At 35.3% G+C, this 18,956-nt stretch overlaps 1 protein-coding gene across 3 annotated transcripts in view; it reads right to left on the reverse strand.

The window, feature by feature from the left end:
• Positions 1 to 18,956, reverse strand: part of CCDC102B (coiled-coil domain containing 102B) — a 376,483-nt gene that overhangs the window by 338,392 nt on the left and 19,135 nt on the right. For all 3 annotated transcript variants that reach the window (XR_008434409.1, XM_053961755.1, XM_053961765.1), the window contains exons 2-4: positions 18,122 to 18,742; positions 16,187 to 16,395; positions 11,579 to 11,687 (exon numbers count right to left, since the gene is read on the reverse strand). Coding sequence is in view for 2 of the 3 variants with exons in the window: in XM_053961755.1 (XP_053817730.1) it covers positions 11,579 to 11,687; positions 16,187 to 16,395; positions 18,122 to 18,727 (924 nt within the window). In the remaining variant the exon portion in view is untranslated. The remainder of the gene's footprint in view (positions 1 to 11,578; positions 11,688 to 16,186; positions 16,396 to 18,121; positions 18,743 to 18,956) is intronic.

Genomic DNA, 18,956 nt, shown 5'->3' on the forward strand with positions numbered 1-18,956 from the left:
CTGTCAGCATTACTCACAACTTCTTCTGCTCTGTATTTCTCATTTTAGCCGCTGTTCAGCTATATTTCCCTCCTACTTCTATGGCTTGTTGTATTTCAAAAGTAACACTCATGGTATAAAACGTACCAACATCTACATCAAATGTAACTTACTCAGCTGCACCAAAAAGATGCTTCACTAGCTTACTTCAGTAATTTGAGTCTACAAATTTACTAAATGTCCTTTTTCATTATGGTCTTTCAGTATCAGCTTTCTATTTGGGTTCCTTTTTAGCCTATTTAATATGAACCACTTCCAAAAGTTCTCCCAGTTTCTGGAAATTGCCTGTAGGTCAAACACTTTTAATTCTTTCCTGTACAAATCTGAAGAGACCAGTTCTCAGAGAAATTCCTGACTGCAGAAACAAAAGTTGAAGCATTGGTTCCAACATAATTCAATTACTATTTACTCATAACTTTAATGTTAGGCATCCTTTAGATAGCCTTTGACTTTAAGGCTATTTTTTTAATAATTAAAAAACCAGTCAGATTCATATGGTCTCTGGACTTCCCATAATTAGAAACAGAGACTGAAGCTAAAGTCATTTATGTGCAGAATGCACTGGGCATCTTTTTGCAGCATACCTTTTACTGCAGGCTCTTGAAATTATCTTCTTCTTACTGTTGTGTTTAGCAAAATATTGGTGCTTAGATAATCATGACCTTACATAAAAATGGTATGTACACAATACAGTTTGCTGTATTCCTAAATGGAAATAATATTTTTGATGGACTAACACAACTAAATTATCAAACTACTTTTCCTTTATTTGACTAGAGATGAACATAGTAATTAGAGTTCTAACCAAGATTAAGCTATACAAACATTATACAGTGGTTTAGGAGAATTTAAAATGTTCTCTAATCTCATTCAAGGAAATAATTCACATTTCAGCTAATTCCTTGGAGAATACTGCTTGAAATTTATAAGGGGCACATGCCAACCAAAACTCTCAAAGCTTGACAAGCCATCACTCATGTAGAGAGTGAGAATTACAATGTATGAACAAATTACTATTTCCTCTTGCACGGTGAGGTCAAATTTTTAATACAGGGAATAAACAAGCAAAAATTCCCATATCAACTAATAATAAACTGATCTAATAACTGTAGTTCAAGTCAATTAAAATATTAAAAGTAAAAGAATAAAAACATACTTTAATATTTATATTTCACTAACTAACAAGGCAAAACTTGAGCGCTTGACATTTACAATGAAGGGGTAGATTTGTTTACTTTACAAACAGTAGCCTGCTTTTCTTATAGTTGATTGGATTATTACACAACACAGAAGGGGTGGCAGTGGTAGTAGAATAAACAAAGTGCGTTAAAAATCCCAAGTAAATGGCCAAGATTGTTTCAGGCAGAGGATTACATTAATTTTTTTTTTTCCTAATGTAATTTGAAATCTCAAAGGTCAGATGATTTTGAGCATTCTTAAGCAAAAGAATATGAAGCAAAGCAGGAACTTTCATCCCTTAATTTTCCTCACTGACAGCTTTATGAGAGGGAGAGGAAGTGGGGAGGACTTCTCACTCTGTGCTGAAAAGTTCAATTCCATTCTGGTTATATTTTAAAAGAAGGTGGAATAGGCTTCTGCTGAGAATCTTTTTTTTTTTTTTTCTAATGACACCTGAAACCTCTTATTAAACACTGCTTAATTCCCTTTTCATCCAAGTATTGTTGCAAGACTGAAGTTTTGCAGTGTAAGAGTTTTTTATGATCTGCATTTAGCTTACTTCTGTTGCTAGTGTTCTTATCAGGGGGAGGGGACCATGTATGTATGTGGATTTTTGGTTGTTTTTCCTAGTCAAACCTAATACAACAAGCTTCTTCACAAAATAAGGAACACAGACTAAGCCCTGAGAGACCTGGGACTGACTAATGCAAAACCTCTTTTTAACAGCAAGCTAAAAAATAGATTTGTCTGCCTGTGAGTAGAAATACATGTACAGACTTTAATGAAAGCAAAAATTCTATGGAAAGAAATGACCAGACAAATTAAATTTTCATTCTTAACTTTCAGAGCAATAACAATTTATATATCATTTACAGAAAATATTTTTATATTTGTTATTTTTACAAATAAACAGCCTAGAAATTCAATTGCAGTTCAGACTATAAAAGCTTGCCTCGCGTTACTTCAAATAGTTATCTACTGCTGTGTTTTTATGTAATTATTATCAGTAATTAATTTAGGAAATAGAATATGCCACTTATTACTATTCTAATAAGTACTGTGAAAGGTAGATGACAACCCTTCCTCAAAAAATACAGGGATTGGTCATAAGAGGATGAACACAGACATGTAGAAAATCATCTGGAAAAAAAGAGTAAATAGTGCAATGGGTAATATATTTGTTTATTTGTTATTTGTGAAGTTTTATTTGCTGTACAGAAGGTCAATCACTCTTTAGCTTACAACCAATTTCTTAGCCAACTTTCCATCCTCACTTTATATTGTTGAATTGAGCAAAACATAGCTAAATAAAGGACTGTAAGGAAACAGAAAAATCAGTAACGGTCAGCATGATTAGGAAACATTCAAAACAAATTCAAATTGTGCTCATTCTCAAGAAGATCCTAAACTGTATGGGTATTACATGTTGCAGATCAGAACACTGTTCAACCCAATTTTAATTTTTAATACAAAATTATCAAATTAATAATATTAAAGGTACAATAGGAATGCTAATTTATAGATTGGAAAATAATATACTAACTAAACTTACAGTACATTTTTTAATATAACTGCAAATGAATCATAACAAAAACACGTCAAAATGAAAGCAACAGTCAAAGCCTCTACATTTAACTTAGGGACTACACAAATTCACTTATTTTACAGATGAGGACTGTTGACTTTCAGATTAATGGTCAAGGGATGCTGGGAATAGGGTGTTTTCTGTAACTGTAGGTCTCTACAAATAAATACATGTCAGATTACTAGAATACTAAGTAGTGTGAAACCACACTAGAATTTGTAATAATTATTTTCCTGTAGGAAATGCATCCATACCAACATATTTAATTAAAATTTGCAACTCTGATTTGATGTAATGTGAAATATTCAGGAAAATCAAAATGGCATCAAGGTTCCTTGATGAATACCAGACTGTTATATCAATGTTACTTAAAGTGCAGATAAATTGCACTATAATACACCAGATTCCAAAAGCTGCCATGTTCTGATGCAGTGAGCTTTCTCCTTAAGCGTTAACAGCCTCTGCTAAAAGGAACAGACTAAACCAGTATTCAAGCTTGTTTTCTCTTCTGAACTGTAACTTCAACAGGATTCAAAAAATAGAGGAGATGACTTGTTCAAAGAAATTTAAAAGTGTTGCCCTGCTTAGAGTTCAGGTAAATATAGCATAGGACATTTCTCCATACAGCTCTCCTTTCAGAGTAAGAACCTGAAATATACAGCTTTAGTTGTTTGATCTAGATAAGCAATTGCATAAAATAATTTCTGTAGAGCAGTGGTCTGGTGGAAAGTGCCTGTAGCAATGGTACTACTGCTTAAAATTTACATGGCATGTCTTCTGTTTTATCTGAGCCATGCCTACAATAGAACATCATACTGGTACTCTGAAGTTACAAGTGTCCCTGAAGAATCTTCCGTTACAATTCTTAATCACCTGTTACTACTCAGTTTAGGAACTGATCAAAGGTTCATTGACATCAGCAGATTTCTCATTGACTTCAAGGCATCACTCATGCTGTTACTTGAACAAATATGCAGTATTACACCAATGTGAAAGTTTTGTTTCAAAATGGAAGAAAATTATCTAAGGCTGTTTTTCCAATCAAGCTTCCTCCCCAATTAGATGGTTAATTTTTAACTGACAAATTGCTATCCTTATCCAGGTAAGAGTAGAAAAAAAGAACAGAAAAACTGAATAAAGAGCAAAATGCTCTTTAAAAATCTTTAATCATATACCTTTAATGTCATCAATTTTAAACATTCTACCTGCCGTTACATTTAATTCTTCAGAGGTTTGTTACTTTTTTCAAGTAATTTCAGCCCAAGTTGATTTTATGTCGAGGAATGACAAGTAAGCACACGAGCAGAAATATTTACTTTAACAACTAAATTAATGCTAAAATATAATATCAAAAGGTAAATTCAGAACAGTTAAGCATATATTAAAAATTAGATATTAAAAAGCTTTTTGGTTTATTCTTTTTAAACTATACACTGCAAGGAATTAATTTCTGATATTGAGAGCCATATGGTCAACTGATCACACTAATACATTATTAAGAAGCAACTTTGTCATAATTTTGGGCCTTTCAATCAGAACTGTCAAAAATTCTTTTTGTTAAAGATGCAACCATAGACTCACAGAATGACCTGAATTGGAAGGAACCTCAAAGATCATCTAGATCCAACCCCCTTGCTCTGGGAAGGAGCACCTTGACTAATCCCTAGGACCAAGATTGCTTTATGTACATAAACACACACATACACACATATCTATAAGTGTGTGCATTTGCACATTCCTCCCTCATCTTCTTCATTTCACCACCAAGTTATTCTTCCTGCCAGTGGCAGAACAGCAGGCTAAAAAAACCTCCTCAAATGGTACCATTTAGGCATGGTGTTCCTTTCACAGAAAATCTGTGTGCAGAAATAGGTTTCAGTATGCACACACGTTTCTTCTGAACATGCTTTCTCACAGAATTACTTTTCATCTCTCACTTGTCTTTAAATAAAAAATAAACAATAAATAATCCTGGTCTTGCTTGGTGTTTTCAATGCAAACTGTGTAATGAAGACAGAGAAAATATTGGCAAGTATAATTCAATGGAGTTTAAATATCTTGTCAGAAGCCAGTCTGAGCAAAAAAGTCAATGAAACTGTAGACTTATCCTGCACTTTCCAAATTACATTTGTGGGAAAATAAACATCAAATGGAACCTTAACTTTATGCAGCATGACAGATTATACTTTATGCTGGACACTAAGAACATTAAGTACGTCTTTTCCAGAGATAAAACTAAATATGAAAGGGGACCTGATATGTGAAAAGAGTGGAAAGAATAGTTAACTCTTTGCAAGAATAGCTGCTGAAGCAACAATACAGAATTCTTTCCTTACTCTCTAACCACCTGTCAGTTATTGTAATTTACACAGGAACACTCAAAATTCTAGACCTAGTCTAAAAATAATGAGATTTTATTACAGGAAAATTAATTGGACCAAGATTCTATTCTATGAAGTCATTTGCATTCTCAAATAATTCAGATGTAGTTTATAGAAAATTGCTTAATGATATTTTAAATCTCAGCCTTGAGGCTTCTGATGTCAAACTTTATAAACACTCCTTTAGTACCCTAAAATAGACTATTGTCTATTCTCTATAAAAGCAGTATAAAAATTTTTTTTGTACGTAATTTTGTTCCTATGATAGCCATGCAAAGTACTCAACATTTCTGGGCATTTTGGATAAGAAATTAAACAGAGAAATTCACAGGAGCCAGTACAGCGATTCAGGCTACTGGTTTATGTTTGATAATTATTATGCTTTCTGCAGGATTGAGGGGACAATCAGAAGGCATTTTTTGAGTCAGGTGAAGAGTATGTCACAGAATGGATGATCTTACTGTATTTATCTAAATTTTCTGTACAATTATAAGAGTATCACTTTTTCTATTTCATATATGTACTAAGTGAATGAAAGAAGCAATTTCAGGTAAACAGCTGTGTATCACCTACAGCTGTGTAGCTGTAAACACCTGTGAAGCTACCATAAGGTAACTTCATAATAAAGATTTCTGGAGAAGGTAGAAATCATCCAGTCTTTAACAAGATCTACATGTTGACAAGCTGAGCCTCCAAATAGGCTGTTCCACTTTAAAGAGCATTTAAATGTTTACAGTGATAAGAGTAGACTTGATTTATCCAGAAGCTTCACTCACATGAGTGGAGCTTCCTTCATCTGGGAACAACAGGTAGGGAACCATTCACAATCTCTTAAAGAAAGTAATGCTCCTAAGTAACAATACATAGATTGTTGTAATATAGTGTAAAACATCTATATACTGAGAAAATAGAAACCATTTTTTTAAAAAAATGTTTAAAGATTTTTTTTTTGGCTCTATCACAAAATCAATAGCTGGTAAATTACTTTTAATTGTAAGAAAAAAAAAAAAAAGTGGAAGAACAGAAATGTCTCAGCCAAATACACAAAATGCTCATTTAGCTTGTTTTCCTTTTTATCTAGGTATACTTTTTTATCACTGATGTTCCAAAAAGATTTAAGTACCAATTAGTGTAATTTTTGCCTCATATCCCACAAACTGGGATAGGAATTTCCCTCATTAACTACCAAAGCACTAAATAATGTAGAGGAAGAGTACATTCTGTACTTCAGCTAACTGAAAATTCTTTTAAACAACACAGACTTGCACTGCCTATAGTGGCATTTGTAAGTCTACAGTGCACACCAGTGGACTATAGTAGTACATGCATTTTTCCACTTCTTTCAGCATAGTTTTGTAAATCTTCCATCTTATTTAACTCATAAATTATCAGAAAAGCACATCCTTCAGGATTTATAAAGATAGATATAAAATTTCAAGGAAGATTTGCAACAAATATAAACAAGAATGCTTTATTGTACATAAGATAAAATGATCATTCTAAAACCTAAAACTTCAACAGGCTTGCTCACTCCAATTCTATGTTTACAAACATCACAGCAACACACCAAGGATTTGTTTTGTTTTCCAGAGTCCACAGACCTAACTAATCAAACTCAGACATACTTTTTGTGTTTCTCAGACTGATGGATAATTGAGCTGTAAACTAAACTGTATCTGAAAAAATTGGATACCCCATTCCTGGGGACATTCAATAAGCAAAATAATGGATGTAAAAATTTTCATTTTCATTTTTTAAGTTCTTCAGAGAATTTAAAGATTCCCACTCTTTCCAATAAAGTTTACTTTAAACCCAAGTATATCTAATGTCAATACTCTTTATTTACTCAACAGCCTTACAAACATTTTTTGTCTTTCTGTAGATAGTAATGCAAATACAACAATTAGTGTAATTTTATACTGAGTAATTTCTTTCCTGTTTTTAAAATAACAAAGTGTTTTACATCTTTTAATGGGTGAACAGAATTCTTAGAACAAAAAGGGAAATTAACAGTTACAATACCAAATGCAACTTTCTGTTGTACCTGTTAAAACCAAACAAGTCAAGATCAATGCTAGTGTCACACAAAGCTGCCTATAATGCTCATGGTTACTATGATCATAAATTGTCACTTTACTACTTTTTTTTAATTAACTCAATACTTTAAAAACTTATTTACAACTTCCAAGTTGATGCTGAATGGATAATATGTTAAAATTATGATCAGCAAGATCACTAAGGCTTTCCATATTTATTCAGCAAGTTGATGCTGAATGGATAATATGTTAAAATTATGATCAGCAAGATCACTAAGGCTTTCCATATTTAGTTTATTCCAAGCTGAGTAAATACTTGTCTTTTAATGAAAGTAACTAAAGAAAGTGATTAGTTACTGGGAGCACTAATAATTGAGTCTTGGCAGCTGTGAAGTTTCTAACATCCCCAAAATCTCTCCAACTTCCAAAAGGCTAGAAGAGCTATCCATTCCTAAAAACGGTTTAATTTGCAGTGACACTGTCACTTGCAAACCAAGCACTTTTTTTCACATTCAGGGTGGGACTGTTAGGCAATCTACCAAAGGAAATAGCAGAATAATTTAGTCGAGGACATGAAAATAATCCAGCTGTAATGATTGATCTGCTTTTAATCTAGAAATTCCTTTGTGATTTAATATTGAAAATTTATCTTGGAATCAGATTCCATGCTTAGTCCAGTAGATGTCTGTACTTTCCTTTATTTCACTTTCAAATTTTTCACTGTCAAAAATCGTGTCTGTTTTTCCAGCATCCATTTCTCAACAGTAATATATAGTGAGTTATATCCACATCTGTGTTGTCAACACACAAGGTTTGGTTTATTTCAGTAGAGTTTCCACTTACAGAAACCCCCTCCACTGATGTAAATAATTTTATTCAAATTAGTCAGATTCATCCAGATCAGTGTTTTTCTGTAATTTAAAGATGAGATTTATGTCATAAATGTCAGAAGATTAAAAAAATGCTCAAAATATCACCTCCTGTTAGCAATTAAGGCAACTGCACATGTTCCCAAGGAAAAAGCAGCAACACATATATGTAGACATGCAAATGCATAAATATTGTTATCTATCTCCAATGAATTCTCAGAAAATTTTTACCTCCTGCTGTTTTATTCCTGATGACAGTGCCATTAAGCATTTTATAAAGATTATATTTCTTAAGCAAAACTATTAACCAAACCTAGACTTCCTCTGTTTTGCACAAGTATAACAAACTAAAATCCTACTTAATGAGCAAGTAGAAAATAAAGAACTAAAATCTGATGGAACTCAAGTATGAAAGACAGATGTTAGTTTGCTGCTGTGTTGCATATGCATCACCTATTAAGTATAACTTGAGATTTAATAGACTGATTGCAATTCTTTCCAGAACATGAAAGAAAACTAATTAAATCCCCTCCATTATTCCAAACCTGAGATGTTAAATTCATAGGACATTTTTAATTCACTATCTATGTTTAGTTATATAAACACACATTTTGAGTTTTGTTGGATCAACGAGGTCCTCTATCCATTGTCCTGAAACCTAAAACCTGTAAACTGCAACACAAATATTTCTTGTTCTTCTAGTCATGAATGCAGATTGAAATTAACATGTATTTCCTAACACAAATTTGACACAACCAGTCAGTGTTCTTAAATTACTCCTTCAAGGCTGATCTTTGTAAAAGTACATTGCTTTCTGGCATCAGAACTCCGCCATGAGTGCCCTGCTGAGCTAAATCAGTCTCCTGGCACGTCTACCTGTTCTCCTGAGTATTAGGACAAACCTTTGCTGTACTCCAAGGCCTGACAGCTTTGGTTGACTCCTTTGTTTACCTATCACAGTTGCCTCCTATGGGACCCTTCCCAGCAGTTCCCTGACTAAGACAATATCCTGCTCTCCTTATGTTCAGGGTCTGTACTCTGCTGCTCACCTTTCTTCTTTCAGGGTGAACAACACCACTATTTCAAAGTTACCACAGAGGAGGAAATTATTCACCATCACATACTCACCTAGTTTCCTTCATATTAGTCAACAGCAGACAGAGCTGTTCATCACCACTTGTTGGCCTTCAGCAAGAATTTATTCCTGAAACCCCACTGAAATCTCTTTGCAGCAGCTATAGTGATCCATGAGAACTGGGATTTACAACTCTGAGATCTGCGTTTTTTAAACACTTCTTTGTTTCCTCATTAAGTGGTCTGTAACAAGCTCCTACTACAATGACACCCTCACTGGCCTGTCCTCTGATCCCAGATTCACAAGTCTCATTATCCCCCACCCTTCTGGAAACCTCAAAAGAACTGAGGTGCTTATAGATCTGAGGGCAACTTCCATTGCCTCAGCCCTTCCTTGCCAGTGTTTCTAGAAGTCTTTCACAAGTACTTCAGTTGCGTGGACTTGGCACAGTATTTGAGTTGTTCCAACAATATTGTCGTTCTGTAACCACATACAGCTCTAATTCTCCCTGCTTGTTTCCTAAGATGTGTGCATTTCTTTACCAACATTTGAGATGGGTGTCGCTTCACATTGTTTTATCATTCGTGAAGTCTTTCTTTCTCCTGTCAACCTGTGCCCTGAGTTTTCCAGCCGAACACTTCTTCATTTCACTTTGGTCTGTAGTCTCTCATTGCTTTCTTTCCTAGTTCAAAGCTTGTTGCATTCCAGGTTTGGGTTCAGATTAGGGGTTCTGATCTGTGGTAGCTAGCTGAGTTCTGTGTACCCCTGTGCACCCCCCGTGTTTCCTCCTCCCTGCAGTGGTTCGCTCCAGGCTGCCTGCCATTGGAGCTTCCCCCCGTCACTCCTGTAAACACTCCCCATCCCATCCAGAGCATTCTGTGTCTGTCACCCCGATCCCGCAACCCCATTCACCCCGGAGCCCTGTGTCCACCCCTGCCGCGTCCCCATTGGGCACCGTGGTCCATGCCTTTGCCACAGTGCTTGTCCCCATTGGGCAAGGAGGGCTCCTAATCCCCTCGCCCTGCCCCTGATAAAAACCTGTGCCTTCCCGGTCCCACCGCCATTTCCTCCACGCGGGCACTGGAAGCGCGGGTCGCAGGCTCTCCGCTGCAGCTCTCCGCGGCCATTAAAGCCTTCCTGCTTCCGTCGTGGGTGATTTGGACAATTCCTTCCCTTTTTGCCTTGTACCCTCGTGTGGGCAACAGAACCCAGCAAGCCCCGACCAGCACGCCGCAGCAGCGGCGCGCAGGAGCAAGCGACGAACCCCGTCTCTGGAGGGAGGCGGTGCCATTAGGTGCCGGAGCTGCCTGGAGCTGGGAGAAGCAATGGAGTGCTGCAAAAGCTCTCCTCACTATGTTACCTAGCTGGTAGCATCAAGGAGACAAGACCTGGATCCCCATGACCTCAACCCCAGACCTATGTGATCATTCCCAATATGCCCCTAGCTGGTGTCCATCGGGATGAGTAGTAGCATAGCAGTCTAAGGACTTGGCAGACCTTGCAATGTTCTGGATCCTAGCCCACAGCAAGCCACATAACCCTCCAAAAAAAGTGGAGAACACAGGGGTTTTTATCCTCACAGGAGCAAGCCTCCTGCTACTGCCACTTCCTGCTTCCTCCTGATGTTAATGCATGGTGTGTGTTAAAGCTGGCTCTGATGCCTCACAAGTCATGGCTTTCTTCTTTTACTTCACTACCAGGGGTTTGAACCTTTTGAACTGGAAAAAGAGCCATCCTCCAGTTGCTGGAGAACATACCTTTCCAGCCCTCCTGCTGTGGGACTCTATTCACAGTGAAACTCACAGTCACAGCCTGTGGCTGTCCCTTCCATGTGGTTCAGAATTTCAGAATATCTCTAGGACCCTGTAAAGATCCTGTTATCTCCTCTTTGCCTTCTTTGATCCTGCCCAGCCTTACTTCATTGTCCAGGTTGATGGGGATAAAACATTTTTTTCCAGGCAATTTCTACACCTCTACTCTTCTATTTCTCCAGCCTCACAGGAAGGGTGGCAGGGCTTTCCTGAACATGCCCTTACCCACATGGGCCCTTCCTCTCTGAACACAAGCCCCACTGGTCCCTGATCACACACTGCTTTACATCGAGACCATGAGCCACACCACACATGGGTATGGGGCACCAGAACCTGCCTCCTCTGGCTTGTCCCTTCCTGGAAGCCTGTGGAGCCATCCCAATGCCACTCTCACAGCTCCTGAGCACCAGTGCTGTCATGGCAGCATCCACACACCCTCAACAGGTCCCTCCCATCTGGCTACACAGAGTTACAATCAAAAAATGGTGGATTTATCACATTTATAAACCCTGGACACAATTTTACTCTTAGTTACAGCACAGGAAATCAGAAGTCTAAGTTTTCTTTCTTAATCCATGTGACAACAATGTACTGCTAACATACCTGTTTCAGGCTTTCCAGCTTGGTTTGTCTCAGTTCTTCATATTTCCATTTCCAAAGAAATAATTCATTTTCCATCTTTTCCATTTCTTTCTCCAGAAATACATTCATTCTAAAAAAGTATTTTAAAATTTAGCATTGCAAAATTTTGAAGCTGACAGAAAAATTACTTTGAATTTCCTTCTCATAGCTTGAGTTACATTCTGTTGCCTTCTTCAATGTTATGTGTTTACTTTTCTAAAAGCCTATATTATCATCACATAAGTATTCCAAAAGATTCACCAAAAATAATGGTTAAATAGAAAACAGAAATCCAGTAGTACAGAATTAAAACTTTAAATGAAAAAAATTTTGGGATAAACTGGAGAAAATATAATTTCAGTTAGTGGTTCAGGCCACCTAATTTATCACAAATTTCTTCAGAATTAGTGAAGACCCTCAAAGAAAAGGTATTACATCACTTGTATTTAGTATAAACAGCAGATTGAACACATGTATACAGGGGGAAATATACACTATAAAGACCAGAAACCAAAGACGATTGACGTTAAATATTAAAAAAGTTATTAAAAGATGTATATTTCATGTTTCAAAAAATATTTTTCCTAGAAGAAAATGCTAGAAGAATTTTAGGAAAATGTATTATTTAGTGCAGAAGTACTATGCCTGTACAATGAGAAAAATACAAAATATTTGAAAAGAAAATTCTAATACTTGGCAGTTAAAGAAAGTGTCGTGTGCTAGAGTAGTTATTTTCTATTCTGATGGAGGCTAACAGAACTTTTCAATCTTTCTTAAAAAGATGTTTTTGCTGGGCTTACTAGAACAATAATTTGAGAATATTTGGTTTAAATATTCACCTATTAAAGCAAAATGTATTGATGGAATTTGTCTGGGGCATTTGTTTGCAGCAGACTGCAGGCAATGCACAGAGATAGCAAGAGTTGCCACTGACTGGACTGACTCAGGTCCTGGAAGCAATGTCAGCTACATTAATGAAGTAATCCACTATAGTGAAATATCTTCTTTTCACTTCTTGTGTAGCTAAATCTAATGCTTTTGACTCAGGGATCTCCTTTTTCTGCCTAGATTTAGTATATGGCACAACTTATCTTAGCAAACACCTAGAACTCCCATAACATTACACTAATAAAATAAACACCATTATTCACAAAGCAAAGTGGAACAAGATGTATTTCATGCATTTCAACTCAACAGTTTTTCTTTCAAAGTAATGGGATATTTCATTGGAATGATATCATGACTTCACTGGGGAACTAAGAGAATTCTTAGTGGGACATTTAATACAGTAGAAAGTGAAAGCATGAAAGATGACATTCTAATACTTTGAATAATTGCCTATTGACTGTTCTGAATGCAATGAAAGTCCTCAGAAATGGTCTATTCTGAAAAAGTAAAAGAGGAATGTACAGTATGTTTTGCTTATTTAGAAGACACTAGTGTTGTTTTGTGTTACAGTACTTCTTAAGTGAGATCAGCTCCCTTTGATACCACTAACTGAAAGAAATTATTCTGATTACATAAAGTTTACTATTTAAATAAGGAAAACAAAGAGTGGAAGAAAGAATATAGCAGACATTAGAATCAACTTACTACTAGATAAAATAATCAAGTTCACAGCATTCTTCATGGATCTTGTAACAAGACATTTTAACTCACTATCTAATTAAATCACAGAATTACACAGAATGGTTGAGGTTGAGAAGGACCTCGAGGAGGTCATCTGGTGCTAACCCCATGATCAGGCAGGGTTGCCTAGAACTGATTGCTCATGTTCAGATATCTTTTGAATGTCTCCAAGGATGCAGATTCAGCAACCTTTCTGGGAAACCAGTGCCAGTGTTCAGTGATCCTCGCAGAAAAAAAAAAAAAAAAAAGGATTTCTGTCTTTCAGGCAGAGTGTTTTGTATCTATTGTCTATGTTACTCAGCCAGTCTCAAGCAGTTCCTCTTTGATATTATCAGTGGACTAGTCTGTGGGCTTTTGGTTTTAGAGGAAATAAACACTTTTAAGTTCAAAACAGAACAAATTACCATCTTAAAACTAGAAGACAATTAGATGAGAACACTGATCCAAAAGATGACAAAAGATATTTTAAGCAAATGATTATGCAAAATGCTGAGCCACTCATAAGGTTTGTAATTTCCATTCATGTTAATGGACCTCAAATGTGTAATTGATGTGAGCCATTAGTACATGGATAAAAGATGTTGGTGTGTAATCTTACACTGCAAACCCAAGCCAAGATATGTTTTGAATGTCAAAACATAAATTTTCATCTCTTTACTGTTATTATTTCTTCTAGACCTTCTTTCTTTTTGTCCTTTGCAGAGGCTGATCCGTGTGCATAAGGCTATGTCAACATTACTGATGATAGCTCTAAGCAGAATGAAAAAAGCAGAAGTCTTCTCAGGGTGAAAAAGCAGATAAGTTAGGAAACCAAGAAGGTTACTAGTTAGGTAACTTAGTAAGGGGGAAATTGAAACACTGGATTTGTATAAGCTAGCTTGGCTCTAGAAAAATGCAGTCAGAGTTCAGGGTGCTGCATGTAAACCAGGAAACTGCTGAGAAGTCCTCTGCTGTACAAGTGAGATCATACTGACTGCTAAAGTAACCTTTGGCCTTGGGGTTCAAGCTGTCTATTATCTGTTTGCTTTTGATGCAACACAGCTGTGTGTTCTTGGCTCGAGTTCACTGAGAAAATTGCTAAGTTGTGAGAAAGAAGCTGTGAGAAAGTACTTAAGCTAGAGCCACCCAAGATAAGGGAAGTAAAAATGCAAATGGGGTGAGATTGTTGAGATAGTCATTACTAGCAAGTCCAGAATACAGGAGCAAAAATACTGACGTGAGCAAGAATAAAACCTAAGAGAGAAAACTGGAAATCTGAAGTTGGAAATGTGGCAAAATCAGCCTATTCTACCAAGTGGTGGAAACCAACCCTTTTTGAGATAGCAGGTGACAGCCTGCTCAACAGAGATTCATCAGCTATCTCAAGAGACTGGTGACTATGATAATACTTATCCTAATAACATTATTCCTAGCTATTTACTGTCTGCATTGCCAAATATAGTTGCTTCATACTTAAAAGTTGCATATATTCTGCTTTCTGCATGCAGGAAATGTTGCCCTCCTGGAGAGGGAGTTGTTATACCAATCCCTGCTGTTATGCGGAAATCACTGCTCAGTGAGCATTTTTGCTGCCTGAGGTTGGCATTGCCACATGTTGCATGTTATAGATGTGCCCCAATTCTTACTGTGTGCCAGTAAATTTATTGCCTTATACCACAGTATAAAATAAATGAATATGAAATTATTCAAAAATTAAAAAATAAATAAATTAAAATAATAAATAAATGAAAAAATCTGCCACTGTGAAGTACAGCTAAAAATTGGTTAGAGGCATGTGAACAAACAGACAAACCAAAAGCTATTAAAGTTTTGCCTGAGAAGTGACAAAAAGTGAGCTGGAAAATTATCCATTTTCTAAAAGAAAATCATTATATATATATATATTTATACTGTGATTGCTGATGAAATACCTAGACCCCTAAATATTTCAATCCCAGAAAAATGGGTATGTGAGGCATCAGTCTCCTAACTAACATATATATTTGCTTCCACAGACAAATGAAATCCTTTTTAAGGAGAAAGAGCATAGCCATCTTCTGAATTATTATATATGCTTTCTACAACTATCTAATTCATATAACAAAACACATTAAATATTAGTTAGGAATTGAAAGGATTTTTTATCTCAGACTTGTACTATCTACATGACACTTATGAAATAAACTGACAGGAAGAAAATACTTCAGCACAGTTTACCATTACATATTCTCTGAACTGAAAGTGTTGAATATATTTGCAATAGACAGGGAATTTTCTTCCTTTTAATTTTCTAATTAATTTAAACTGATTTTGAAATTACCGTCACCTGTAATTACAGCCTGAAGTCTGCTACTACATCATCATACATCACATGCTGCATGTTTCCTTGAAAAGCCTTTATGATGAGATTCAATCTTTCTCAATATTGACTATTTATACAACATAAAACTTCTTTTAGGCCACCAAAATGTACATTTAGTATTTACATCAGGCAAATTTGATATGCTATATGAGTGTATAATGTGTTACTCCCTCTTTGTTACTGGCTTTTAACAGAGACTTTGCTACAAGTGAAGAGGTTAACAGCATTTTGCAGCTGATTCATATATTTTGAATTCAAAAACAGCCTTTGTCATTCTGCAGTTAGACTCTTTCAAAGTCTGCTGGCAGAATATATGAAAATTTGTTATTATGCACAAAGCACTCCAATATCTGGGTATGACATAGATTAGATATCACTGCATTGATACCAAGTTACATATTTGTATGGAACACCTCTTATTTAAATAACAGACAAGCCATAGAAAACAGTAAACACACTATGCTGAATTGTTTCTCTAAATTCTTATTAAAGCCTTGCAAATAGCAATGAATAAAGCTTAGAACATATGAGCTTAAATGCAAACATCACCATATCTATTTTAGAAACTGTCTTCAACGCCTCTATGAGAATTCCAAAAGTAGGATATATTTTGAACTTACTCTCTTTCCTTCTGTAAGATTTTCCTCATCTCAGCCAAATGCAAATTTAAGACTGACACATGTATTAAATCATTCTCTGTTGTCTTAGCTGTAGTGCCCAAACTTATTTTAGGTTCCTCCAAACAGATGCTGGGAAGTCCATTGGGGAAGAAATCAGGAGGATTTGGGGCGAATTTTTTATTGTCGTTGCTTTGGTCTTTGCTTACATCCTGAGAAAACAAAAATATGACACCTGAGAAAAAAATAAATGAAGGAAGAAGTCTAACATAGCTCCAGCAGGGCCTACCAAGGCTCTTCTAGACATTTAAGGAACATAGGAGAAAAATAGGAAATAGGTAACATCTTAGACAGTTGGACTGTATATGGGTAGAATGTGCAAAAATGTCAGTATATTTGAATAACTGTCATTTTGTGATATCTCACAGCTTCTGTTATAACAAGCTTCATATCCAAAATATTTTTAATGTGTCTTTACTAAGGCAATATATTAAATTTCTTTTTTGTTGGCTATAACTCTGGTGAAGACAGAATCTTGGAACTAATAAAACCAACAATGCAATTTATCCATACATATAGTATATTGAGAAACTCTACATTATGAACTCAAACATTTTATGTAAAGTATGTTGAAGGAGGCTTATACAAGTTTTTCATAAGGAACAAAGTATATAGATATCTATTTTGAACATACGTGTTTTACATACAAAACGTAAGAAAAACTATTTTCAAAACAGGAAAAAAAATTAAAAATAAAATATACATTTTTGAGGAAGACTGAATTTCGCTTATAAACAAGTTTCCCTTAGAAATGTATTTGCTTTATTATAGCTGAGGAATTTTGTTTAAAAGCTAATCTCATTTTAGCAGTTCACTGACAATCCTCTTTCACATCACTCTGTTCTTTTGAGTTTTTAGAAGAATGCCCAAAATTTACATCAGAAAATACTAGAAACCACTGAAAAGATAAGACTGTTTCCCATTCTCATATAAATGCTCAGTTTTCAAGAAGAAAATATTTTATACTAAGGAAAAATAGTTAAGTATATTTTGTGGTATTTCCTTCCAATGGCACATTTGTCTGCCTGAAAATATGAAAGGCATAAGCTTTTTTGGCAAAATTTATTCTTGCTACTAACATTCTTTTTTTTTTTTTTTTTTTTTTTAGTTCAGATTTCACAGGAATATAATATTGTTAATATGTATTAGAGAGTAAAATTTCCAAACTGAATTCATTCAGATCTAAGATCTTGGCAATTTCCCTTGAATTTAAGTAAAAATTTTCCTATTTTCAACAATTCAGGGAAAAGCATTTTCCTGCATTATGTGAAAAAAATTACCAGTATCTACAAAGACTGCCATTTATCAGAAAACAAGTAAAGTTTTTATGTGGTCATACTTGCTGATACTTGATGCTGATACTTGATTTTTTAATTATATATCATGATTTAATTGCCCTCCTTATAAAAAAAAAGTCTTGCAAATTTGCAGAAGAATTGCCTTACCTCTTCCCACATTTTTGAAGTTCAGGGAGAATTAAAAGATTTTAGATAGCAGGTTCTTTAGAAGCCGAGAACCTAATATGCTTTTTTGGAGGGGAGAAAGAATGTAAGTATGCAAAACATGATTAATTCAGATAAGAGAAGTAACCTGATACCATAAAATATGAGAGAGAATCAAAACAATATGGTAAATTATTGGATATAACAGTCTGCCTCTGTTCCTTAAATGTCTAGTCACAGTGCAGGGTATGAATTGTTTTCTGTATTTTTCTGTATTAGAAATATTTAGACTGGGGAGTCAGGGGGCTGAAGGGTTTTGTTAGTGAATGGGTCAGGCAGCATTTTGGTCAAAATTCTTGAAAAATCCCATTTCTACGTACACATCCATACTTTGTCACTTCTTCATGAACCACAAAATATATTTCCCATTCTTTACCTTCTTTGTGTCTTCTGCCCCAGGAATTTTGATGATTTTGGTTATGTCTTTTGGTGGTTCTGGTTCCAGAAACATTAGCAGGCTTTGGTCTTTTTTAATACATGGTATTTCTGAGCAACAGCATTCTGTTTTCCAAGCAGTTCCATTTTCTAAGTTTTCCTTCTCACTTACTAAATCTTGATTTATTTTTTTAAGCACACTTAGCTCTTTTATGACACTGTCTAGTTTGATTCTCAATTGTCTTGCTTCCTCTCGTGCTTTATTTCTTTCTCCTCTAACTTTGCTCCATTTCTCCCTCCAATTAGCAGTGCAATCTGACCACCAGCGCATGGTCTTCTCCATTTGGGCAGCTCTGGCTTTGATTTCCTCCAGTTCCTGAATTTTTACTGCTTCAAAAATTTCCCAATCACTGCTGTAACTTGTATGCATATGTGCATAATTAGATGAATTTGGGTAGAAACTTTGAGATGGAAGATTTGAATGAAACAGATGGTCACCTGGTTGCCAACATCTATCTAATTTATCAGGTTGTGTTGGTTGGCTCCCAAAAAACTCTGTCTTTTCCATTTGTTTCTGAATGGAGTCTAAATTCATGTTTTGATTCATCTTCTAATTTTGCTCCTAAAAAAGACAAAGACAGACATTAATTTAGCTTTTAATTAATTATATCATATGAATAACCTTCAACAGTTGGGGTTTTTACTGCTGTAATAGTGAGTTAATAATCCTGCTCATGTTTTAGAAATGCACTTTATCAAAAAGAAATAGCTATTCAAATATCTTTTATTTAATACTTTTTGAGTACAGCATAAACAGACATACCTATTACTTGGCT

Source organism: Vidua chalybeata, chromosome 1, assembly GCF_026979565.1.
Source record: "Vidua chalybeata isolate OUT-0048 chromosome 1, bVidCha1 merged haplotype, whole genome shotgun sequence".
Lineage (NCBI taxonomy): Eukaryota > Metazoa > Chordata > Aves > Passeriformes > Viduidae > Vidua > Vidua chalybeata.